General features: G+C 34.5%; 1 protein-coding gene across 3 annotated transcripts in view; it reads right to left on the bottom strand.

Moving 5' to 3' along the window:
• The window catches only part of ARHGEF12 (Rho guanine nucleotide exchange factor 12), a 124,726-nt gene that overhangs the window by 45,934 nt on the left and 52,284 nt on the right, over window positions 1-26,508 (bottom strand). Inside the window, exons 2-11 of one of the 3 annotated variants that reach the window (XM_074356965.1) lie at window positions 23,974-23,997; window positions 22,600-22,685; window positions 20,923-20,979; window positions 9,702-9,800; window positions 8,977-9,026; window positions 6,473-6,530; window positions 3,954-4,132; window positions 2,561-2,638; window positions 2,263-2,382; window positions 619-759 (exon numbers count right to left, since the gene is read on the bottom strand). In XM_074356965.1, coding sequence (XP_074213066.1) covers window positions 619-759; window positions 2,263-2,382; window positions 2,561-2,638; window positions 3,954-4,132; window positions 6,473-6,530; window positions 8,977-9,026; window positions 9,702-9,800; window positions 20,923-20,979; window positions 22,600-22,685; window positions 23,974-23,997 — 892 coding nt within the window. The remainder of the gene's footprint in view (window positions 1-618; window positions 760-2,262; window positions 2,383-2,560; window positions 2,639-3,953; window positions 4,133-6,472; window positions 6,531-8,976; window positions 9,027-9,701; window positions 9,801-20,922; window positions 20,980-22,599; window positions 22,686-23,973; window positions 23,998-26,508) is intronic. The other 2 variants (XM_074356967.1, XM_074356966.1) reach the window with 2 other exon arrangements.

Here is a 26,508-nt window from a genome sequence, read left to right as displayed (position 1 = left end):
ATCACTGCATACTACTTACAAAATAATGCTGCACAAGCAACACTGAGCTTGACTTTTAAGTATTCCTGTAACCACGATGCTACATCATATTCAACTTAAAATATTTTCTTATTGTCTTCCCAACAAATACCCACATTCATCTGGCAATTTCTGGGTTAATCAAGAAAGCGTTACTAAACATGGGCTATTAACTGAAGTCTATCTAAGAGGACGAAGGCTTTTCCTCTTTGTGATGGCAAAGTGCCCCATGATTCAAGACTGAGTCACTCTGACCACAAATGGAATATTAACATGCTCTTAAAGTTATCAACAGTTGGCCTCTCGGTTCAGTAAGAAAGCACTGGCATTATTAACTTCTCTACCCACAAACAAGACGCCTGCTGGGAAATTCCATCTCCTCAAAAGAAACATTTGGAAATGGTATCCAAGGGAAAAAGTGAACTCTGGAACTAAAACCTCATATACAACAGTATCCAGAATTTCTGCTCATCAAGTTGCTATACTAAAGATGGTGGCGATAAAAAATAAGAGAACACCTCTAGTTCATATAACTTAAAATAGTATCTAAAAAAGAGTTGTGGAGAAAAATACAAGAAGATAAAGATGCAGAGCACTTACATCTGCACTGTCACTACTGGGCCGAGAAGCATCTCCACTGCTATAGTCACTTCTGCCTGCTCCATCACCAGGATCCGCTTCTACTTCACTGACTGTTAGTGTGTCACCTAATGGCTTGGAGGATGTAACTACAGCTCCATCCTAAAACAGATTAGGCACACACACATGTAAACACATTTAAAACAAACATGAAAAACTTTTATCATTGACTAAATAAAGACAGTTGCACTGCAACCTTATGGGAGACTTAAAAGTTGGCCAGTTTGATGTGATCAAGAATGCTTAAAGCTCTAAAAGTCAGAAGCATAAATAACTACTAATTCCGCGGTTGTAAAATGGCATGACATTAAAGACAGGGAAAGTGATATTTCAGTAGAGAGTAAAATTTCAAACTTCTAAATAGAGCAAAGATAATAAAATAGTTTGTTAACTTATATAATTTACATTTCCTGCCCGTTAGTAAAGATTATGGCACTATAACTTGTGGTTAACTGCCTTTCAACACTTTAGAACGTCAACAAATTGCCAATTTGGGACACAATGATATACTATAAATTACTAGAACATTTTAAATCAAGAATTACAGCTTTACTGTTGAAACAGGGTAAGACTGTTGTCTTTGCTCAGTAGTAACAACATAAAACTGTCAATATTACTGAGGCAGAATACTTAAAACTTAATATAGATAATGGGACTAAAAGTAATTTTAAAAATTATGTAATCAAAAGTACACTGAACCAGGAAGTCAGGAGGCCTTATAAACGTGTGATCTGGTATGCGTCATTTAACCAGTTTGGACCCCAGTTTTCCATACCACAGCATGATTTTTTTTTAACTTTAGAATGAGCAAATTAGGATAAATGATTTCAAAGAATCCTTTCAGTTCTATGAACCTACAGACCTAACTCAGGAAGAATAACAAATAAGCACCTTTTACTCATTTCTCCAGATCCCAAATCTAAATATTAATGAATATAAACCTGGTTGACATATAAATGCTGGGCTGTTTTTTCTAATAAGACCCTCATCTCCATAACTTATACCTATGGAGCAAATCTACTGCAATCTATTTTTTAAATTAGGATAAAAATACAGTCATTAAGAATATGAATGTGCTTTGAATTCACCAGACTGGGTTTCAATTCCAGTTCCATCACTTGTGAGCTACATGACCTCAGACAAGTTATTTAATTTCTTCAAGTTTCTCTGTTTCTGTAAAATGTGGGGAAACAACAGTAGTATCTAATCTCAGAGGGCTGTTTTGCAGATTAAATTGGAAAAATCTTACATCCTACTTAAAAACATAACTGCCATTCTGTTTCAAAATGGCAGAATAAACTTCAAACATGTAAATGTATGTACCTAAATACATTTTAATAATTTGTCATATCAAAGCAAAAGCACTCAGTTCTTTCTAAAGTTATTACAAAACGAAGAAGTATGATATTATGAGCAAGCAAACAATCAGAAGCCCACATTTCTTTTAACTAATCATTATTTCTGTACCACCCTACACAGGACATCCTGTTGGCCTATGCTAGAAAAAATAACTTTTAAAAAAGGTGACTGCAACACTCTCTGACACATTCCCAGAAGAAAATTCTCCTGCAAAAAGTTGGGTAGCACTTTTAATAGTGATGCTACCTGAGCAGAGCCTGTGGCTTTGGATAACTGCTCTTGCAGCTGAGGAATGTGTTTCTTGGCCTCTTGGATCTCTTTTAGCAACCTTTGGGCAGGTGTTCGGTTGTAATCTTCCTGCAATAACTGAAAAGTTATAAACATATTTCAAGAATTAATTACTTACGTCAAGAAAATATTTTAAAAGTCTATTCTTAATAAAATAGCTGACGTCATTGATTAAAACATGGCTTGATTATGATTATAATAAATGCCCACTCATGTGTTCACTGGCCTGCAAACAGCCCCATGTCTAACTTAGTACCTGTAGCCGTTCCTGTTCTTTCTGTAACATTTTTCTTAGAATTTCTACTTTCTGGTTATGAACCACATTGTTTTCCTCCTAGAAAAAGATAAAAAAACAAACAACCAACCAGCCAATACACGGAAAGTGAAGCTAAAATAAGTATCAAAAACAAGTCATACAATATTACATCCCAGCTCCAGTTTTCAATACCTATTAGGATTTTATTTCTGGCGGTTTTGAGAACAGGCTTTTAGACATGACATTTAAAGATAAAAGGTTACAGGGAAATATCAGCCCTTCTATTTTACTTTTGCTAAACTAGGTTCAAAAAACATTAAATATTGATTATTAGTTGGAGAAATGAAGTTGCCTTAAGTATAAGGATAATAATGTCTTCTACTTTCTCTCCTTTGGATCTTGACTATCAACCCCCTTGTGTGGCTCAAATCCCCAACATTTCCTATGTGAAATATTAAGACAGCCCCCAAATTCATCTCCTGCCATCTCGCCTTGTTTTACAGCCCTGTAACACTTTATCAAATTAGTCTTCGTAAAATCCTGTTATAATCACATCACTCTATTGCTCAAAAAAAAATTCACGATATATTCCTACTGCTCATCCAGTTCCATGTATATTAGCCTCAGAGTTGTGACTTTTCAAAATAAATGTCTTATTTTTTTCAAGCTCATCTCCTACTACATACATCTTTAACAAGCACCAGCTAAACAAGAGTCTTGGATGCTTCCCCCAGATACTTGATGCTTTCTTGGCTCTTTATCTTATTTACTCTACTCCCTCTACCTGGGTTGCCTTCTTCCCCATTGCCACCACTTAAATGTTACCTGTTTTTGAAGGCTCAATTCAAATAACAGCTTTCCATAAAGTCCTTTCTTATCACACCTGGATGTGCTGTCTCCCTCCTTTGAAATCTCACAGAACTTAAAATTTTCCTTCTCGTAACGTCTACGATCTGCCTTTGTAGTATAATTACTTGTAATCTCTTGATTCAATCTCAAACAACAAAGGTTTATTACACACCCACTACTAAATGCCAAGCAATATTTTAGACTCCGGGGACAGAACAATAAACAAAGTAAACAAAAAACCCCCCCTGTCCTCTTAGAGTATATATGCTAAGATAACAAAGGACTTTGAACACAGGATATCTTAATTATATTTTTGTGGGTGGCACCCTGTTTTGTATATGGTAGGTGTTAAATAGTTGCTGAATTAAATCTGCTATCCCCATACCTTGTAATCATTCCAAATTATTATGCAATTTTTTAAATTAGCAAGTTATTTTCTAGAATCTCCAACTTAACTTTATCAGCTCAGCACTTCGAAATTCAACATAAAGCAAAGGCATCACTATACAACTGAGCTTTTACAAAGACATTCTCCCACTCTTACCCCCATGAGCACAGGACTAGTAATTCTCTCCATATTCCCAGATGCTCCAGGTGAATGAGGGGATGTCATGATGGGAGACATATGTCCAGTGACTGACGGCTCTACTTCGGAATCAGCAAGTGGAATCTGGGGCGACCCAGGTGGGCGTCCCTGAACAGTAAGAGCTACATAGGAACCCGCTTAGGGTAAGGAGATGGAAGAAAGGGGAGGAAAGGGAAAATAAGATTGTCAAAAAATTTTTACAGCATTTTACTACTTAATCTTTAATAGTTCTACAAGATCCAGTTATCTGAGAAAGTTTCACCATCTGTTAACCATTTCTCCACAGAAAAAGAATCCAATTTGTCATTTCTCTTTTATGACTTCCCTAAAAATACAAAAGAACAATGCCATTTTTCAGATAGCTAGTTACTACTCATAAGATCAGATATTACTTAAAAGCAAATAAGATTTATAACTCCAATAAACTCTTTAATTTAGAGAAGAATGAGTTATTATCAACCACCTACTATTAATGGCTATATGTTCAACCAATTACTTGAATGTAAATTTAAAAAATCATATTTTAAGATACTAATCAGGTAATGTTTAACTCATTTTCTGTAATATAATGAACTTTACATTAACTTAAAAAAAGAATATGACAAAAGATATTCCACAAAACCCAGAAAAAACCCACAACAAACATGTAGTAATTTTTAATTTAAAAAATTTAGAGAAGGCAAATTAGCTAGGCATATTTCAGGTGAAAAAACTATGGAAAGCAAAATTGACTATAACCAGAAAGACTCAACAACAGACATTCATTATTTATCTAAAATCAAGAAGAAATGAGACATTCCAAATAAATGACTTTACTAGATAACTGACCTTTAAAGACAAAAATCTTTCTCTTAGACTTTTCAGTAGAAATTTAAAATGTATTTCATGCTTTTAATCCTTATTTAATCCTCCCATGGAACTCACTGGTAATTACTTCACAGTATTTGAGGTTCTATAAACTTTTTTTTTTTTTTTTGACACTTAATGGTCACATATGCTGTGATAGCGGGGGGATTTTAAGTGTATACACTTTAAAAAGTTTTTCAATTATATTTCTGTCACCAAGTCATCTGTTTTATCTTATTGGCTTATCCACGTGCTTGTCTCTAATAGCTTCCTGGTTCTTCCTTTCCCCACTTTAGCTGTTTTTAAACTGGTTTTGATTTGAATATGCATTCACGGGTAGGACGTGAGGGAGCTCCATTACAAGTACAGTACACATGGTTTAGGCATTTCAAATTTAGATCTATTTTGTATACTCAGCGTATTTTATTTTGAGTTTTTAGCTCAGTTTTTGTTATTGCAATCTATTTTTATAGTCCTAGCATTTAATTTTTTTAAGTAAAATTTATATTAGAACAAGTAAAGTATATAAGCTAAAAATTTAAAGAAATTTTTATATTATATTTATATTTTATATTTTATAAATATATTTATATTATTTAATATATATATATATTTATATTTTATAAATATTTATATTATATTTTATATTTTACTTTTTATATTCTGTAATAGTTAGCTACCAGGCATATATTTATTACCATAAGCCATCATATTTATGTAGCACATAAAATCTTATAAATCATAATCTTATTAAGTAAGTAATTAAATTTATTCCAGTATGGGAATCTAATTCTGATCATCCCATTTCTTTTTAAAATGTACTAATGTTAAGAACTATGATCAAACTGACAATTTTAGAGCACTGGTACTCTGATGAAAAGGTGAAGGAATTCATGAGTTGCTTTATCTAAGCAATAATAAGGCCAAGAAGGATTTCAGTTTATTAAATTTATTCTAAAGATGCCCACTTAATGAAAAGAATAATATTAAACAAAACAGTAGTGTTCCTGCTCGTCCATAAACAACCGCCTTTTATTTGTAGTCTCCTGCAGAACAGTCTGAAGCAGAAGATTATAAATTCTTAACCCGGGAGATTTCCAAGAGAAGATCACTGCTCTGGATTATTTAATCATTGACTTATTTGAGGGAACATGATTATGCTACATGATTGTGAAAGTTCCATTTCAGTTCATCCAGGCCACTGTGTCTCATTTCTCAATCTCTCACCTCCCAGGTCAACTCATGCATTTCTTTCAAATATGCGTTTAATATTACCAAGCATGACAAGGACATTGTAATCAACCACATATATGAAATGGATTAGAGACAGTTATCAGTAAATTAAGAATTTTCACCTCAGACTTTCCTTTAATGCAGGGGTCAGCAAACTTCAGCCAAGGGACTACATTCAAGTCACAGACTATTTTGGCAAATCAGGTTTTACTGAAACACAGCCACACGCATTCACTTATGTATCACCTATGGCTGCTTTCATGCTACGATGAGAGTCAAGCAGTAGACTATCTGGCCCACTAAGCCTAAAAAATTTACTTTCTGGTCTACTGCAGCAAATACTTGCTGACCTTCGCTTTAAGGGTTGCAGAATACAAAACAGAAAAACATTCACCTACATTTGATTAGCTTCACCACTTCCAAATGGTTTGAATGAGTCACCAGCGTTCCATTCACCTATAAGAAAATGAAAATAGTCTCTATCAGATACTATTGAGACAACAGATACATTGACTTCAGGACTTATTATACAAGATACAAATCAATTATAATACAATATGGTAAACAGGTCTACATTAAAATATGTATATATTTGGTTCAATATTCACTTTTACCACTATTTTTTTAGGTATACTTAGCAACAAAATGAACTTGAGCACAAAAAAAGGGCCTTGATTTAAAGGACATTGTAAGGGGAGGGTATAGATCAGTGGTAGAGTGCATGCTTAGCATGTATGAGGTCCTGGGTTCAATTCCCAGTATAGTACTTTCATTAAAAAAAAAAATAATACATATATCAAATTACCCCCCCCTCAGAAAAACAGGACAAACAAACAAAAAAAGGACATTGTAACTTACTCACTATGGAAAAATAACAAAATATACTATGCAACAGATTTATAAATCCTTCATAATGAAGGACACTTGCAAAAAGAAAAGATTTCTTTGCTTTTAATTACAAATGTACTGATTTGTCAAAAGCATAATAAATTTTTAAAAATATGAAAAAATAAGCAATATTTCCACAATAATACTGAATTTATTTTTAGTTTTCCAATCATAACCTAATCTATTTTGGAGAGTTTTATTATTTTATTTATTTATTTTTAAATTGAAGTATAGTTGATTTATAATGTTGTGTTAGTTTCTTGTGTACAGCAAAGTGATTACATGTGTATATAAATTCTTTTCCATTATAGATTATTACAAGATACTGAATATAGTTCTCTGTGCTATTCAGTAGGACCTTGTTGTTTATCTATTTTATTATAGTAGTTTGTATCTGCTAATCCCAAACTTCTAATTTATCCCTCCCCTCTCCTTTCTCCTTTGGTAACCATAAGTTTGTTTCCTATGTCTGTGAGTTCATCATGACCTAATCTTTACAAAGGAAATTAAATTTCAGACAGGCTAAATGCAGGAAGTGTTACCCAAAGTTACTAGTAAACCAAACAAATTAAGGTAAAAATATCAGACAATGAATCTAACATTATTTTTCTCTGATGCAAGTAATACTAATTTTTGCAAGTTCAAGTATATCAGTGTATAAAGTGGAAGTAAAAGTATACTTGTCATGCCTACCAGAGATGGTCACTGTTAACTATGATGTTTCATCTTTGAGACACTATTCTAGCATACACACACTAGATACACAGACACATATATATACACATTATAACTGCCTTTTTCTGCAAATAAAAAATATTTTTATTGCATTGTGAATGTTTTTCAGTATAGGTACAGACCTAAACCAGTGTTTTGAAAAGTTGCAGATGAAATGTAATTTATTTCTCTAGCCCTCAGTTATGCATATTAAGATTGTTTAGAAGTTTTCAATATGAAAAAGCTTAATAAATTTTCCTGTACACATATCACTTCACATTTGTACACTTATTTCCTTAGATAAGTTCCTAAAAGCAAAATTGTGCTCAAAAGTTATATACTTTCCTAAAGTATATAAATTTAGATACTTATCCATAAATTTCCATCCAGATTTTACTTAATTTATATTCACAGCAAGCTCATGAAAGTAATAACCATTTTACCATACCCCCAACTATGCCAAATGTGTATTATCAATCTTTTAAAACTTCTGACAACCAAATATATTTTCAGCTATCATTTAATTTTTATTTCGTCATTATCAGCGAAGTTTAACATATCCTCATTAATATACATTCATTTCAATTACTTTGGGGGGGAATTGCTTGATAAAATGCTGTGCCCATTTTTCTGTTAGATTATTTATTCTTCTCTTAGTAATTTAAAGGGGCTCTTTACAATCAGGATTTCATATTCTGTAACATGTTTCAGATATTTTTTTCCAGATAGTTCTTTGTAAATTTGTTCATGGTATCTCTTCCTGTACAGTAATTTGATTTTAAGCAATCACATTAGTCAGTTGTCTAAAGAGTAAGTACTGGCCCATTGTTTCCTTACTGATCAGAACTTAAGGCCTGTTTCTGGACTTGCTACTGTGCTCCACTGACAGGTCCATACCTATACTAGAGTCACTTGCTTCAAATTAATCCACACCATATACTCTCACACTTACCCACACACATAATACTTTTGCAAAGTTTATTCAGAAAAAATAATCATGTGGCAGTTTGAAGAGGAATGGAACACTTCCCCAAATTTATTAACATATTCTGATGAGAGTTTCTTGCTAAGAGATTAATCTGGAGGAATATGATCTTTACAACAGTGAGTTACTCTCCTACCCAAGAACGTATATGACTCCATCTATTCAAACTTTTATCATGCTTTTCATAAAAGGTAATGTTAATTTTAAAGTAAATGAAATAAGTTTTTATAGTCAACAAATCATAAAAATTCAAGTGAAAAAATGGCTAATATATGTTCTTAATTCCACCATAAATTCCCTAATAATTTTCCTTACCTTGATGATCCGATCACCTGTCTGTACTCCAGCCCGCATGGCTGCTCCATCTACAAGAGAAATTAATTTGTAAAATGTAATTCATTTACATTCACTGATATTCTTCTTGAAAGAGAGGCAGTGTAACAAAATGGTTAAAGACGTGGGCTGTAAAGTCAGACAGACTTTGGTCCATTCCTGCCTCTGCCACTCACTAGTTGTATGACCATGGACTGACTTTATTTTTTTTCACTGTAAGCCTCAGTATCATCTGTAAAATGGAGATTAAAAATATCTACCTCAAATTACAGCACCCAACATAAAGGAAGTATTCGATGTATAGTAAAGCAGTATAAGTTATTATTGTCACTTGGGGAAAGGGGCAGATTTTTTGAGCCTACAATCATTTCTTTAATCTGCTTCTACCCAAATACCTCTGGTGCCATGAAGAAATAAAATTCCATGAACTCCTATAAGTGGTGATGCATAAAGTATCATGACCAGGGAGTCATATGATTTTTAAAACAATATAAGAACTGTTTTCTTTCTATAAAGTAGAAAAGAAAATCAACTGGGGGTAAATTCGTGCCCACACCTATAACACTAAATACAGATCTAGCACAACTGGGCCATAAGAACTGTAATGCATGTGACTATTTTATTCTCGGCAACAGACATTATTTAAGCTTTTCTGTTCATGCTCGATTTGCTCCCAAGTGACAAGACTGTTTTAGAAAATGCCTTGCCTTCTTTGACAGACTGTACGAAGACTGGATTGTCTCCACTGACCGTCAGCCCAAATCCATTGTCATCCTTCTGGATGATCACACAACGCTGAACAAGACCTGCACAAGGACCGCAAGGGAAAGAGAGAAGGAAAGAGAAAACAGAGAAAAAGACAATAATTACATATTAGTAATGAACTGTATTCTATCTGGAGAAATACAAGGTAGCACATGAAACCCATACAAATAATAAGAGCCCTAACCCCATAAGCAAAACAAACACAAGAATATAACAAACAGTCAAATATATTGGTTTCTCACAGGAGAGAGAGCATAGACTTGCTCCAAGATTAAAGCAGCTATGGCAGACTGGAAAAGATGAAGTATTAGAGAGGAGACAGTTAAATGGAAAGTCCATTCACATCTATGCAATTTATTTGTAATATAAAATCCTCTCCCACCTCCCTGTGTTTTTGGTGCTTTAATTGTGTTTAAACCGACAATAATCAAACATTTTGAGATGTTAGGCTAGGAGCATCCCAGGGTAAACTCTAGAGAAGCCCAATCTCACTCTCAAGAAAATATACTCAGAAAAACAGACTATATAAAGAAAGGAGGTGCTTACAGAGCACCTGCAGCTCTTCTCCTGAGAGGGAGGGAAAAAAGGAAAAGTCCAAAGGAAAAAAAGACTTCAGCTCATAGAAAAAATGAAAAGAGAAAAAATAGAAAAGATAAGGAACCTGTGAGTTCAACCAATTCTTTCATTTCTTTCATATACTTACCTGATTCCTACAGAGAATTTGTTTTCCTTCTAGTTAAACAGCAAACAAAAATTGTCAAGGCAAGGTAAGAGAAAGACCACAACCAAAGAACAGGGGTGTCCCAGAACAGAACCCCGACTAGTGCCCAGAGCTGTTTTATCACAGGCCACGACCAGATCCTCAATTCTGTATTAGCCAAAGGCTTAATATATACTTTCAGCTTTGCAGAATCTAAGCGTTTCACCAAAAATCAATATATAAAATGTAAAATAACACAAATATAATGGTGATTAGAATATAAAAACTTCTTCAAAATGAAGTTTTTTTGTACAAAGAGCCATGATCTTTTAAATAAGCCTGATGCACAAAATAAAGGATATACTAAAGACTGCATATTAATGAATATATAAGTATATTTCTTGCTATCAGTACAGATGAAAAACTGCAATAACTGGATCCCAGGATGGAAAACATGAACCTCGAACCTTAATTCATAACCCTACACAAAAATTAACTTAGAGCAAATCATGGACCTAAACATAAAAGCTGAAGATTTTCATAAGAAAACACAGGAGAAAATCTTTAAGACCTTAGGACAGGCAGAGAACTTTTAGGATACAAAATGCACTGATCATAGAAGAAAAAACTGGCAAAATGAACTCAAAATTTAAAATATCTGCTCTTCTAATGACACTGATAAGAAAATAAAAAAGCAAGTCACAGACTGGAAGAAAATATTCTCAATACAAATTATCTGATAAAGCACTTGTATTCAGACATACATTTTTTTAAAAAAAAACAAGTCTACAATCTGATGATGGAAGACACATTTTAAAGGGACAAAAGATTTGAATAAACACATCACAAAGGAAAATACACCAACAGCCAATAAATACACGCAAAAGTGGTCAACATCTGCAGTCATCAGGAAAATGCAAATTAAAACTACAATGAGGAACCACTATACACTAACTGGAATGGCTAAAAAGAAAAAGACTGATAATACCAAGTATAGGCAAGGATGTGGAGAAACTGAAACTCTCATACATTGCTGGTGGGAGTGTAAAATAGTACAAACACTTTGGAAAACAATTTCAAAATTTCTTATAAAGGTAAACAAACATTTACATATGACCCAGCAATTTAACTCCCAAGAGAAGTGAAAACTCATGTCCATACAAAGACTGGTACACAAATGTTCACAGCAGTTTTGTTCATAAGAGCCAAAAACTACAAACAACTCAAATGTTGACCAACAGACATGGATAAACAAATGGTGATATATACATTACAATAAAATACTACTTAGCAAGGAAAAAAATAGGAACTACTCACACACTCAACAAACATGAATGAATCACAGAAACATCATGCTAAGGAAAAGAAGGCAGATAGAAAAGAGAGTACATAGTACATGATTCCAACATAGATGAGGCAAAACTAAACTATAGCAACAAAAAGCATATTAGTGGTTGCCTAGCGGCCAGACTGGGAGGAGAGGTAAGAATGATGCAAGGAGACGTGAAAGAACTTTCTTGGGTGATAGAAATGTTCTATATCTTAATTAAAGTGACGGTTACCTAAATGTATTCATTTGTCAAGACTCATTGAACGGTACGCTTAAACTGAGTGCATCTTACTTTACGAAAATTGGACCTCAAAAAGTTAATTTTCAACATTAAAAAACATGTGAGACGTCAATTCTAGAGACGACTAAATACTAAACAGTATTTGAATTCACAAATTTGCCATTCCTTCATAACAGGAAATTGTAATGGGGGCAGAGGAAAGATAACTTACCAGAATTTAATTGTTTTCTTTTGTTTAATGTTCCTTCAAGTAACTAGGAAAAACTCTAAATAGAATAGGTATGAATACATAAAATCAAGGAAAGAGGCATTCTTTATAAATTTCCAGTACATAATAGAATCAATACAAGAATAAGAAAATGGTGTTCCACAGGAATCTTTTAAAATGCATGCCCAGTTTTGGAAACATAAACATTCGATGACCTCCTTTACAGTTACTTGAAATTACAAAATAAGTATTTTGACTTTAGAATTAAAGGATTCTAGTGTTGGTGTTTGCCATGCTAAGCCACTGTCAGTTTTTTGGTTGTTGTTATTTTTTGTTTTGTTTTGCTTTGTTTCTTGCCACCATGCTTCTTAAGCAGATGTTTTTCAGGTCCCCATAGAGAATTGGGTGCTTGTACACACAATGAGGGAGAGGAGCAGTGGGGGCTGAGAGTTTGCTATGTTTGTGTATTTCACTTGAATATAATGTACCTGAAGTATTTAGTTTAATGCCTTACAAATACTACAGGCTCATAAATGTTAGGTATTATTTTTTTTATGATTAGGGGTGGGTTGCCCTTGGATTTTCCTGCTCAGAAATTTATTACTTATCTATCCATGCCATCAATTAAAAAATAGTTTTGTGTTAATGAACTCCTATCATTAATGTAAAACTCCTTAACAGGACCAATCCTCATTTATGTCTTTGTCTAAATTTTGTTTTGTTTTGTTTTAACAGACAAGCAAATTAGTTTTCAATGGGGAAGGAAGAGAGTTGGGAAATTTTACAGAGCAGGACTCATTGTGATAGATAAATTTAGAAGACGAGAGACACCAAGAAGTTCTCAAGAAACAAATCGTCTCCTCTTGTAAACTTTCCCTAAATATCTAGACAGGGTTATGTGCCCACTTCTAGACCCACTGCACCCTCTACTTATCTCAAAGTATCTTTATCATAGTTTCTAGTTCCTTGTTAAAATGATCTGTGCTTGGACCAATTCTCTTTCATTAACTCAGTTAGCATTTTTATTACCAGCTTTCTGAATTCATTATCTGGTAGACTGATTATCTCTGTTTCATTATTTATTTTTTCAAGGATTTTCTCTTACTCTTTCAATTGAGAGTAGTTCCTCTGCCTTTTTATTTTACTTAACTTTCCCTGTCTATATGAATTTAGGTGAAACAGTTATCCACTGTGGTCTGGCGGGGTGTCTTTATACCAGAGCATCCCAGTGTAGACTGTGTGTGCCCAATGTCTTTGGTATGAGGGCTGGATTTGATGTAGATGTCAGTTGCTTCTTTCCTCAGGGTGTGCTGGCCACTATCAATATCAATATTAATAAGGGCTGTAGCTGGTTTAGGGGAAGCTAGAACCTATAAAGGGTGTAAAGCAGGGCTTCCTCCCTGCTCAGTAGCAGTTGCCACCTTGTTAGAGGAAGGGTCTGCTCTCAACTTGCTGGAGCAGAAGCCCTGAGGGTCAGGCTAGAGGTGGCTCTGTTCCCTCCAAGTGTGTGTTTTTCCTTCTCCCCACACTGGGACTTTTGCCCCAAAGGAGGGGAGTGCTGAAGTAGGTGGGGCTCGTGCACTTACAGAGGTCTGATGTGCTGCCTGTGTAAGCATCCGCAATTCCACTCAGATGCAGCCCGAGGGCGAGTCTTTTCCCCTGTTGTGGTCATCCCAGATCTAGTGCAATGTTGTGGCGTGGAGTGGGCAGGGCTGGAGTGTTCGTTTGGCGGGACTGGGGATCACTACATGTTGGCTGTGGGAGTTCAAATGGCTGCATTGCTGTCAGAAGTCTGGGCTGCTTTTGTGCCAGTACCATACTGTTTTGATTACTATCACTTTGTAGTATCGTCTGAAGTCAGGGAGCATGATTCCCCCAGCTTCGTTCTTTTTTTTCAAGATTATTTTGGCTACGTGTGCAGTAAAATTATATCAATTTTATCTAATATAACTGAAAAATGATTTTTAAAAAAGTCTGGCTGCTTCTACAGCACTGTTTGAGTAAGCACCAACAATGGCCACCACCCCCCCACCTGGACCACTTCCCAGGTCCCTGTTCGCTGCTGCATCCCTAGCTTGAGTTTTCCCTAGGTCCTGGCTGCCCAAGATCCAGTGCCACACTGTGGCACAGAGTAAGAGGGGCTAGAGTGTTCACCCAGCTCAGATGGGGGAGAATGATGAGGTGGCAGCTGCTAGGGCAGACCTTCCACTGCCCAGCCTGGTGGAAAGCCAGCACCCATGCACTCCTCACAAGTGGAGTCAAGGCTCCTCCAGCCTTTCTATCTCTCCCTTTGGTTCTCCAAGCAGACAAGGGGAATTGTCTCCACCGCACAGGACCCCAGTACTGGGATGCCCAGTCTGTGGCTCAATCAGCTCATTCCACAGGGTGAGTGTCAGCCTATGCCATCTCCCTTTTCCTCTTAGTTCCCCTCTGGGGGCACAGGTTCCAACTTCATGCTTTTCTTCCTGATTACCTAGGAATCTTTCTTGAAGCCTTGTTTGCAAAGGAGTTTTCTACCTGTTTCCAGTTAGCTTTCCATGAGAATTGCTCCACATGTAGATACATTTTCGATGTGTCTGTGGGTGGAGGTAAGTTCCACATCCTCTTTTACACCATCTTGATCCTCCTTCCCAATGTGGCATTTGAAACCAACGTAAAAAGATTGTTCTTCTTCAAAAGATAATTACCAAGGATTGTATTTTAAAAGTGAAAAAAAATTAAGTCTTTGTAACGCTCTTGAGTCGGGAGGGGAAAAAGTCTTTAAGGTATTCTGAAAAAGGTGAGAAAGTATTCTCAAGTTTCACTAAAATACATTCCTCGAAAAATGCAACAACTACATTGCCAAAGAGGAAATTAGTGAAAATACAGTGTTAAATATGTAAGGCAACAGGCTAAACCTTCCACACTGCATTAACTTAAGGGAAAGCACATCAGTCTTTCTTCACCTTTGATTTTATTACATGAGTAAACTTACTCTAAGTCTCACCTCTTAAGAATTAGCTTTAGGGAAGGGTGTGGAGAAAGACCATGTGCAACCTCATAAAAACAGCTCATTTTTAAACTGCTGCCAAACATACATGTTTTATGAGTGAGACCTCAGATAATCCTTTGATTAAGAAGCTTCTTGATTCTAAATGCACAATGCTGCCAGCAAGAGGAGTCTGAAGTTCCAAGTATGCCGATTTCATTCTTTTAGACTACAAACAGCAGTAAGTATCTTTTCCAAGTTACATTTTCTTCCACCTTAACATTTTTCAAAAGAAAAGAAAAATCCAATTAAGCGGAATCAACATTTTAGTCCATCAATTCTCTTTACTAAAATACTTCATCCCACTCTCAACAACCACTCATTCAAATTCACTTAATGAGGGACTCCAGTGTGTCAGGCATTATGGGAGATGTAAAGATGAATATAAACACAAATAACTAGATATAAAGCAGGATGTCAAAGTTTAGACAACAAAAGTGGCTGAGTAACCCTAGGAAAGCCCTGTGAAGAAGGCAGTATTTGAACTTGGCCTTGAAGGAGGGGGAGGAGACTAATGGGGAGCTTCAGGAGATAACAACAGGAATGCCATGAGCCTAGAAAGAACACTGAACCACTACAAGCTTTTGCACAGCAAAGGAAACCATAAGTAAGACAAAAAGAACCTATGCAATGGGAGAAAATATTTGCAAAAGGTGAGACTGAGAAGGACTTAATTTCCAGAATATATAAACAGTTCATATAATAATAAAAAAAAAACAAGCCAATCCAAAAATGGGCAGAAGATCTAAATAAGTAATTCTCCAATGAAGACATACAAATTGTCAGCAAGCACATGAAAAAAATGCTCAATATCGCTAATTATCAGAGAAATGCAAATCAAAACTACAATGAGGTATCACCTCACACCAGTCAGAATGGCCATCATTCAAAAGTCCACAAACAATAAATGCTGGAGAGGGTGTGGAGAAAGGGGAGCCTTCCTACACTGTTGGTAGGAATGTAGTTTGGTGCAGCTGTTATGGAAAACAGTATGCAGATTCTTCAAAAAATTATAAATAGGTTTACCATATGACCCAGCAATTCCACTCCGGGCCATATATTCGGAGGAAACTCTAATTCAAAAAGGTACATACACCCCAATGTTTACAGCAGCACTATTTACAATAGTCAAGACATGGAAGCTACCTAAAAGTCCACTGACAGATGACTGGATAAAGAAGTTGTGGTATATTTATACAATGGAATACTACTCAGCCATAAAAAATAAAATAATGCCACTTGCTGCAACAGGATGGATATGAAGATCGTCATTCTAACTGAAGTAAGCCAGAAAGAGAAAAAAAATACCATATGATATCACTTATATGTGGAATCTAAAAAAAAGACAAATGACCATAAATACAAAACAGAAACAGACTCACAGACATAGAAAACAAACTTATGGTTACCAGGGGAGGAATGAAGTGGGAAGGGATAAATAGGGAGTTTGAGATTTGCAGATATTAACTAATATATAAAAACAGATAAACAAGTTTCTACTGTAGAGCACTGGGAATTATATTCAATATCTTGTAGTAACTTATAATGAAAAAGAATATGAAAACAAATATATGTATGTATACATATGTATGACTGAAACATTATGCTGTACACCAGAAATTGACACAACACTGTAAACTGACTATACTTAAAAAAAAAAAAAAAAAAGAATACCAAGCCATCTTTGGGAAATGAAAATGTGGAGGAGAGTCAGAATGATGAATTGGAGACAAATCATGATATATCTTAAAAACTATTCTACTTTCCTAACAAGTGAATGACCAAATCCTTACTTTAGAAATATTAATCTGACAGAATACAATAGGATGGAGAAAAGGAAGTGAATCAATGTGCAATCAAAGTGAAAGTAAGTTATGAGTCTATTAAAATGTCCAATGACATGATGAAGAACTGAACAAAGCAGTGGAGATGGAACTAAGAGTAAGAGATAAAAAATAATGTGATGGTAGAATCAATGAGATCTGGCAAACAGTTGATGACAGAGGACAAGGGAAAGGGAGAAGTCAAAGATAAATTTAAGAAAATAAGACTAAGTAAATGGAAGAACAACAGTGCTGTAAAAAGAATCCAGGAAATCAAGGAGAAGGATTGATGTCTAGTCATAGTTAACAATGATAAATTCCAGACTGGTCATTTGAATTTGATATCTAGAGTGAAAGTATTCAGCAAACAGTTAAAAATATAAGACTGGAAATAGGGAGAGAGACCAGGGACAGAAATTTGGGTCATGCCTACCTTTATAAGAAGGAAAAAGCACTCAAGTACAGAAAAGACAAAACAATTACAAAGGAAAATGAAACAGGTTGATATAATATTATAGAAACCAAAGAAAGGGCATCAGCATTGCCTAATGGTTCAGAGGGAAGGTGAGAATGGAGAAAAAGTTCATAGATGTTCAAGTTGGATATTATGACTCACCTTCCAGATAGTATATGTTCAGAAGTCAGATTTTAAGTGATAAAGAAGTGAATGACTTGTGAGGACACAAAAGGTTCATGTTGTAGAATGCTCTTTGCAAGGTTGAAGAAAAAAACAGAGAGAATAATAACTTGGTGGGAGTGAAAATGAAACCAAGAACGTTTCTTTTTTACAGATATGAGAAGCTTGAATAAGAAAAAAAAATGAATTAAAAAAATTCACTCTGAAGTATCCAAACCATGATATTTCAACTACTAACAATTCACTTCTGTTATAGACTGAATGTCTGTGTCACTCCTCCCCGCTAAAATTCATATGTTGGGCCCTAATGCCTAATGTGACAGTGTTTGGAGACAAGGTCTTTGCAGGGAGGTGGGGCAGGGGAGGAATTAGGGTTAGATGAGGTCATGGGAGTGAGGCCCCCATGATGGGATTAGTATCCTTACGAAACACCAGAGAGCTTGTTCTCTCTCCCCTGCACTACACATGCCTGCACTAAGGGAAAGACCGTGTGAGCACAAAGCAAGAAGGTGGCCGCCTTTAAGCCAGGAGAAGAGCTCTCACCAGCACCCAACCAACGCTGGCAGCCGGATCTCATACCTCTAGCCTCCAAAACTATGAGAAAATAAATTTCTGTTGTTTAAGCCCAATTTCTGGTATTTTGTTATAGCAGCCCCAGCACACCAAGACAATATGAAAAAGACATGGCTTATTTTCTTGTACCTAATACCATCAGCTAAATTCTCTTCATGAAACCAAGACAGAAGTTAGGAAGTTGTAATCTAACTCAAAATCCCCTTGGTAAATCTCTCATAGTCCTCAACCCTCCACAAAATTTCTCCATTAAAATATTAATAAGGAAAAAGAGAAAATTAAGTATCATTAAAATTGCAGATCAGAAAATTTATCTGTACATGGTCAACAGACTCCAAAAGGTACAGAGGGGAAAATAAGAGGAAAAGGAACAAATACTGACCTACTGCGTTGGGCAGAAACTTAATAAAAGAGGTGAATACAAAACAAACATTTGGTTTCCTTTTAAAATGAGCAAAGTAAATCTATCTCCCAAAATGGATTTTTAAAATGGCTGCGAAAGTTTAAAATAAATAATTTGTAATTGAATGACTATCATTTGTGTTAAGTATCTAGCTAACAAATTTTACCCCAAGAGAAGACAACGTATAATCTCAAAACTCAGAAGTGGGCTTGTTAAGAGACTCTACACTAAAATCATGTTACCAGTTACTATGATTCTACTCAGTCATATTCCAGTATTTCCAAGCTTTCCTTCACTCTCCAGAGATTCCTCTTCATCCATGCTAACTGCACACAGTCTGAAGAAGTCTATTCGTACAGATGATAAAATATTTGTAACGTCAAAGAGATTTAAATTAACGTGCTAACTTCGTTCTGATCAACTCATCTCTCTCTAAAGTGCTTTTTGAGAACTCATGGCTCAGTTCCTTCCAAAAAAGGTATTTCAAGGGTTCTCAAGAAACAAACACAGAGAAGCTATACCTTACCTCCCCATAACCACTTAAAAATGTTTCTATTACTATCAAGCCAATGGTGTATCTAAACTAGTGTTAATATTCCTATTACTGGTAAGAAAAATATTAGTATAATATTTCCAGTCATAGATTCTTAAATTGTTAGTCTCATACAAAGCAAACGCTAAGCTTTTACATACATAACACAGATCTTGAAAAATGGTGGGGGAGATGAAATTACAACCTTGCAAAGGTTATTAGAAAAGAATGGAGCTACAAAGATAGTTTTCACATTCCCAAGGAGAGAATAAACCATAGGAAGCTCTTTATAATAGAACAGAAGGACAGAGTCTCAAGAAATTCTGAAGTTATTCCTTACTTATGAGGAGCCAAATACTTTGGAGGGAGGAGAAAGCATGAACTTGACATGCCCACATGGCATGCTGTAAACATTTCCTATTGAATTACTGTAAAACGTTCAACTACATAGAAAAAGCACTGATTTCATAAACCCACGCAAAGAACTGTATGTATCTCACACAGGTTATTAACTGATTTTATAACCAAACACTGAGGCTTCATAAAACTAAACAGTACCTGATATTATGGGTTCAAGTGTCAGGAGACATAAATTATAAAATATCTTAAAAGGGAGGAGGGGCATTTTCAGATTTTTTTTTTCTTTTCATGTATATATATCAAGCTAGGAAAGAGCTACACCTGGGAAACTTCCACTTGCTAGACTTTTGGCTCCATTAGAGAAGACCCGGTTTTCCTTTGAGGCCAAATTTGGAAACTTCTTTAAAAGAAATAACTTTATAAATTAGTCTTTCAGAGATTATTTTTAAAGTCTTGGTTGCAGGTAGGGCTTCTCCTATTCACTTTTCTCAAAAAACTAATTAGATGCCAAAACAAGAAAAGAGGCCAGGTAAAAAGTATGCAAAGGAAAAGGAAAAATATGTCCAAACTTTACAAACATGGTTTATATCATCTTCAGAAGACAGGACACAGTCTGGAAATATTAGTGTTTCAATCATCAGTTGCAAAACTTGATCATTCAGGTTAAACCTGCTGTTAGTGAAGATTATTTTTAATGCTGCCGTTTTGAAATTTTCGCTTTCAGAATAAGCTTTGGGGAAACTTACAAAAGGCAGAGACAAATTCTTCAAGCTACAAAAATAAAATACTTAAGTTATTCTTGCTGTTGTAGATAAACTATATAAGAACAGCATTTCCAGCTGTTGAGGCAATTAAAAATAAAGAAACAAATAAAAAATAAAACAAAAATTCCAAAGAAATGCTAACATACCTAAACTATACCATTACTACACTTAGAGAAAAATACTGATAGGATTGATGAAATTCTACATGATCCAAACTCTGCAAATAGGACACGGGAAGAAAATGCCAAGAATTCAAAGCTTATCCATGTTATTTGGAGAAACTTGACCCAAATATATTTGAGATAATCACTTTCCTAACATAAAAAAGATGAAAGAGGAGATGGGTAATGTGCCTGTTCTTACTCTACAATGTTAGTTTCTAGCAACCTTAAGCTTCCACATCACAGCCAAATTAAAATCCCAGGTTCCCTTTCCCTGCAGTAGATCATGCCATGCAGAGCAGATACAAGGAAGACTGCAGTTATTAAAAAAAGAAAAAAAAAAAAAAAAACAGCATGAAGCAAGCTCCAAAGGTGCAAGGCTGAATTGGCTACGTTAGCTTACCATATATCTCGGATCTACTCTCCTCTGAACTAGACTTTGTCTTCTTGGAGGAGCTATCTGCACAGGAGTGGGAGAAAAGGAGAGAGATATAGAAAATATGGAGACCAATGTAAGGGGAAAAATTCATGGGGGAAAAAAGAATGAATCATGATCAAGTTAAATCGTGCAAACACAAAGTATGAACCTCACAGGTGATAGCACTTAGAACAGTCATGAACAGCATAGGTAATGACATATTTTAGATTTACTGAAGAAAAGACAGTGCAATATAAATATGTTCCAACAAAACAACACATGAAAAGTCTACAAAATATATCATTTCACAATTGTAGAGATGACAAAAGGACTAAAAGCTGAAATAATCTCATTAGGAAGCACTGAATACTACTTTGCTAAATCTTTAGTCTTTGGAGATGGGCCCATCACAGATGAAGAATACAGAATAAGTCAATCTAACAAGACTATAATGCTTCTATGAATACAGGGCAGAAACTCGTGACCCTAGTTGTCAAGACAGTAACTAATCATTTAAATGAAAGCCTCTGAGTGCCATAACACCAACACTAGGTGTCAGAAACAAAGAATTATTTCTTAATGGAGATCGAGAAGTTACATATTACATACTCCCACCACCAAAACCTCCTAAATTGATGATTGGGATTTCATTTTTAACCTACCACCCAAGATGCAGATAATTTAGTAGCTATTCACTTCCCATTCTTCCCTTCCTAGATAGTACTTACAATATTTCTTCAAAATAAATTAGCAGTTTATACTAAATGTATGAAATATCTTAATTAGATACAAATATAAATATACTCTATTAAAAATTAAAAATTTTATTTCTAAGTGAAAATATCTAAAAATAGATACATTATATTTATGTATCTGAGACCTTAGCATTTACTTATCTTGTGTCATAGGAACACACAGCTGAATAAAATAGTATGTGTACAAAGAACAAGTATCAAATGACAAAAGCAAAATTATCAAGCAACTGTTATAAATTAGAAACTGAGTGACTTTACAAGGAGAAAACAAAAGCCTTTATATTACAAGAGGTTCAAGCTATAAAATTAAGAACATAAACAGTCAAAAGTCTGCTAGCATGAAAACTCTAGGAAAGATCAACATCACTGAGGTTGAAAGACAGCTCTTTGAGTTTAGAATACTTTTTGACTGAAGAAAAAGGGATTTCTATTAATTTGCTTACTCTAAAATGAAATGATCATTAATTTACTTTATTTAATATTACAGTTTATCATGTTCATATGTGAATTTTTAAATGACTACAGAAATTTGTAGCTGTTATAACCTTGATTTTATAAACATACTACTGTTCATACCTGGGATTTATCTTACTAGTAAATCCTTGGTCTGACCAAACTCTCCAATTATGATATAATAACTATTTCTATTACCATCATTATTTTTAAATATAATATAATCTACAATGATGCTTCTATGGTGGAACTGATGGTGTCGAAAGTTAAAAAATGTTTGTATTCCTCCTGAATGCAAAGGTTTTATATTTCGTAACTGAAGAGGAACGAGTCTTAAACAGATCAAACGCAGGTAGCTTCTCCTAGGTGTTTCAGGTAGTTAGTTACGAAGCTTAAGGTTTCTCATTCTGAATTTCACTACTCTGAATATTCTTTGAAAGAACAGTGTTTTTACCTGTGGGATCAAAATCATGTGATGCACTGCGTTCAACTTTCTGCTTCTTATCTGTTGGTGACTCTCGGTTCAAAATACTTCCATGCCTAAATTAAATAAAAGCAATTAAATTTTTACTACAAGAAAATTATTTGAATAAAAACTTTAAAAAACTTTAAAATCCCAAGTGTGTCTTATACAGAGAAACCAAGAAGTCAGTTTACCTTACACAGTCTCATAAACCTCTTTATATTTTTTCATGAAGTTTTAAAATTCAGTCTTCGCTATTTACATGGTAATAAAAAGCGCTTAAAAATAATGACTACTGTTTAGTAAAAAGTCTATTTTATTCTTAGAAATAACTGCTTAAATTCTTTTAGTGGTTTTTTTCACAGGTTAATCACTATTATTTCCATTTAACAGAAAAGAAAACAGTACCTAAAAGTAATTAAACATATTACCCAACCCTATGTATATAGTATGGTCAGGTAAAAAATCACTGGGTAAATAAAATACAGCATGGATGAGAACATTAAAAAAAAAAACCTTAGGCAAGCCTCACTTAATGCCTGCCTATGGTTCTTGACACAGAAATCTCTGCAAGGCCTGGGTGACACTAGAATTATTATTTTTCCTATAGCCTACTCAATTACACTGATCAGATAATGGCTGGGTAGCAAATAAGACCACTACTATAACACATACACTACTTATTAACTAAAATGCCAAGATTAACATTGGTATTCTGCACTATGCCATCACTACAAATGATAAAAATACTCTCATAATTAGGAATGACACACTACCTACCTTTTAAATAATATTTATGACAATCAAGATGGGAGAGTGAAGAGATGTTGAAGAACAAGTACTGAGGAAGAGGCACTTAATCCCGGGAAATGAATAAATATGGAAATATGGATACAAGCACAGACATATTTGGACATTTTGGACTTTTCCCTTTACTGTCTTAGGGTAATTAAGACTGATCTATTTTGCCAAAGTTCATTAACTAAATTAAAGGCAGTTACAGTTGCCCATATGATAAAACACGTCAAAAACTGGCAATCCATTTATACTTCCCAAGCTACTCACAACTGAAAACAGTCACAATAGATTTTAAAATTAAATCTCTTCATAGGGAGTAACCTTAAGTATCAATTTGAACAAACTTTTAAAATGCTTATATTAAAAACATTGAAAATGTTATCAAAATAATGTTGTCTTCCAGAAAAAATATGCAACACCTGTTATATTTTAAATTTGTAAAGCATTTTGAAATTTTAAACTACGTAAATCCATGTTTTCAAAACCACAAAAATGCACCATAATTTCAAAGGAATGCTTCTAGGTAAAATTTAACCCAAACACATGAAGTGTAACTGAACAACTTACCTTATAGGTTTTTTGAGGGGAAACCTAAAACAAAGAAAAAACAAAAGAAAAGATGTAGTTACTTCACTTGTAAGACTGTTATTAAATTTATTCATTCTACAACCAGAATAAGGGATTTAAATCTTAAGCGTTCTTAAAGCAAGATTCAACAAACAGGTGGAACTGGATACTATTTGTAGTATCTTAACTACTTTGTTAAAGCTCAAATTGCAGGTGCATTTACCATCGGCTGTCCCTGAGTACGGGTTCTCTTTTTAAAAATCTGAAAAATAATAGCAATAGCTACATCTATTGAGGGCTTAGTAGATGCTAAGCACTATTCTAAACTGTTCACATGTATTATCTCATTTAACCCTAAAAAATAACTATGAAGATATTATTTCCATTTTACAGATTTTTTAAAAAACTGAAGCAAAGAGAAATATTTTACCATTAAAATATTATATTTAGTTTCCGTAGCAAGAAAAGTTCCTTCCTGCTCATCACGTCTCTCTATCCAAAATACCTCAGTGCTGACTACAGCTCTATTGGTCTGTGTCTACGCTTTGGTCATGATCAAATCATGGTCCTCAATTATTTATGTTTAGGTTTAACAACAGAAATCTAGAAAAAATTACCAGTGCAGTACGATCAGTTATTAAAAATGTTCCAAAAGTAGAAAACAAAGGGTACTCTTTTCTTTTTTTCAGTTCTGTAAGCTAAAAGAACTAAAATTTTTCCTCCTGGTTGTCTCTTTTTTAAAGAAATATTACTGGCGGCTTCTTGATAAGAGTTTGATTCTATATGTAAATGCTAACCTAAGTCTAAAAGAGTGTTTTCAAATTTCTTCCCATTGCTCTTCTCATTTCTGTCCTTTTTGGAAATTATCTCAACCTATATTTTATGTAAAGATTACACAGTCTAGGTAATAAGAACAGGGCTTATTAAGAATATCAGTAAAATTGATTTTTTAAAAAAGACTATTAGCAAGGATAGTAAGAAAGAAACATAAAACAATAATACCTGAATGACTATTTTATTTGGCATGGAGTAGTTTAGTTAAAAACAAACAAACAAACCCTTAGTCTAAAGTATAAGTTGAATTACAATTCCCTTTAACTCCTATATAAGTCAAAATTGAGTCAAAGAAAAAAACCAAGAATCTAAAAACTTCCCTAGTAAGTAATAGGACATTAACTTATAAACAAGTTAGGGGTAACAATGAAAGGGGGGTTCTGGGAGAATCGAGAGGACATTGCTCTAGAGCATATAGTGATTACAAAAGATTACCAAATCTTCAGAAATAAGAGTTCCTAAGCAGTCCACCCTTACTTGTTGGGGGACGTGGGAAGGAATGGGATTTAAATTTAAAGATGAACATAAAAGTTGGCAGAAAAGAATTCCCAACCTGCAGTTAGCAACCTTAGCCACTTGGCCTGACAGCCAATATAAAAACTCCTACCCCAAAACAATGCTGCTTGCGTCAGGAACTGCATCATCCAGAGAGATGTTGGTAAAGAATCCAGGAAGTTCCCAGACTACTGATTGTAAACCAGTTTCCTGAGCTATTTTCTCATCCAAGAGAATGGAAAAGGAGAGGAAAGAAGATGACAAAGATGGAATGAGAAGATGAAGAACAAGGACCACCCTACAGTACAACTGGCTTATCATAACTGACTTACTACATTCATAAAGTACAAAGAACTTTTATCAAAAAACCTTTAAATCGCAGCACTTTTTCTCGAATCAATAAATTCCATGTTAAAGTACATGGTAAAACAAACAAATATATATGTATATCTGTATGTGCAGTTGCATATGTATGTAATAATGCCAACAATGGCTATTTCATTTTTCCTTCTACTTCAGCTAAGAAAAATCACCAAGAGAAGAATCTCATAGTTTTATAAAATCCCTACCACCTGCTGGATATTGAGATGCAGATGTAATCAGCTAACAGGAAATAAAGTTAGAACCCCACAGAAAAACCTGGGGCTAGAATTGTAGATTTGAATCACCAACCTATTGATGGCCACTGAAATGTAAAGAGAAACACCAAGTGTCAAACCCTGGGGAAAAGAAAACAAGCTTCTGAACAACTGGGAATGGTTATGACAGCCAAGGAAGGAGATTAAGAAGATAAATCAGAAACCTGGTAACCAATGAAGAGATAATACCATCGACTGCTACAGAAAGGCAGGTCTAAAGGCTAAGAAGAGGACATATTCTAAGCAACAGAGTAACCCAACACAGATTGATGAAACAATTCTAGTGCACAAAATCCTCTATTTTCAAGTCCCTGTCCATTGTGTTGTCCAATCATAAAATTGTGAAAATCTTTCGTTAGATATTTACAAAGAACAGCTGTATTTGAATGCTGACATAATGTTACATGTGCCTAATTTATCAAACATGCCTGGCTTTTGAAAATATCATACTGATGATTTGAACATTTTAGACAACAATGAACATGTTTGGGTGCATGTATATGTGTGTATATGTATTTTTCTAGATATAAGACAAAGTCAAAGCACCAATATGAAAAACCATAATAAC

Source organism: Camelus bactrianus, chromosome 33 (genome assembly GCF_048773025.1).
Source record: "Camelus bactrianus isolate YW-2024 breed Bactrian camel chromosome 33, ASM4877302v1, whole genome shotgun sequence".
Classification (NCBI taxonomy): Eukaryota; Metazoa; Chordata; class Mammalia; order Artiodactyla; family Camelidae; genus Camelus; species Camelus bactrianus.
Note: the sequence above shows the minus strand (reverse complement) of the source record. Positions and strands in the feature narration are given on the sequence as shown.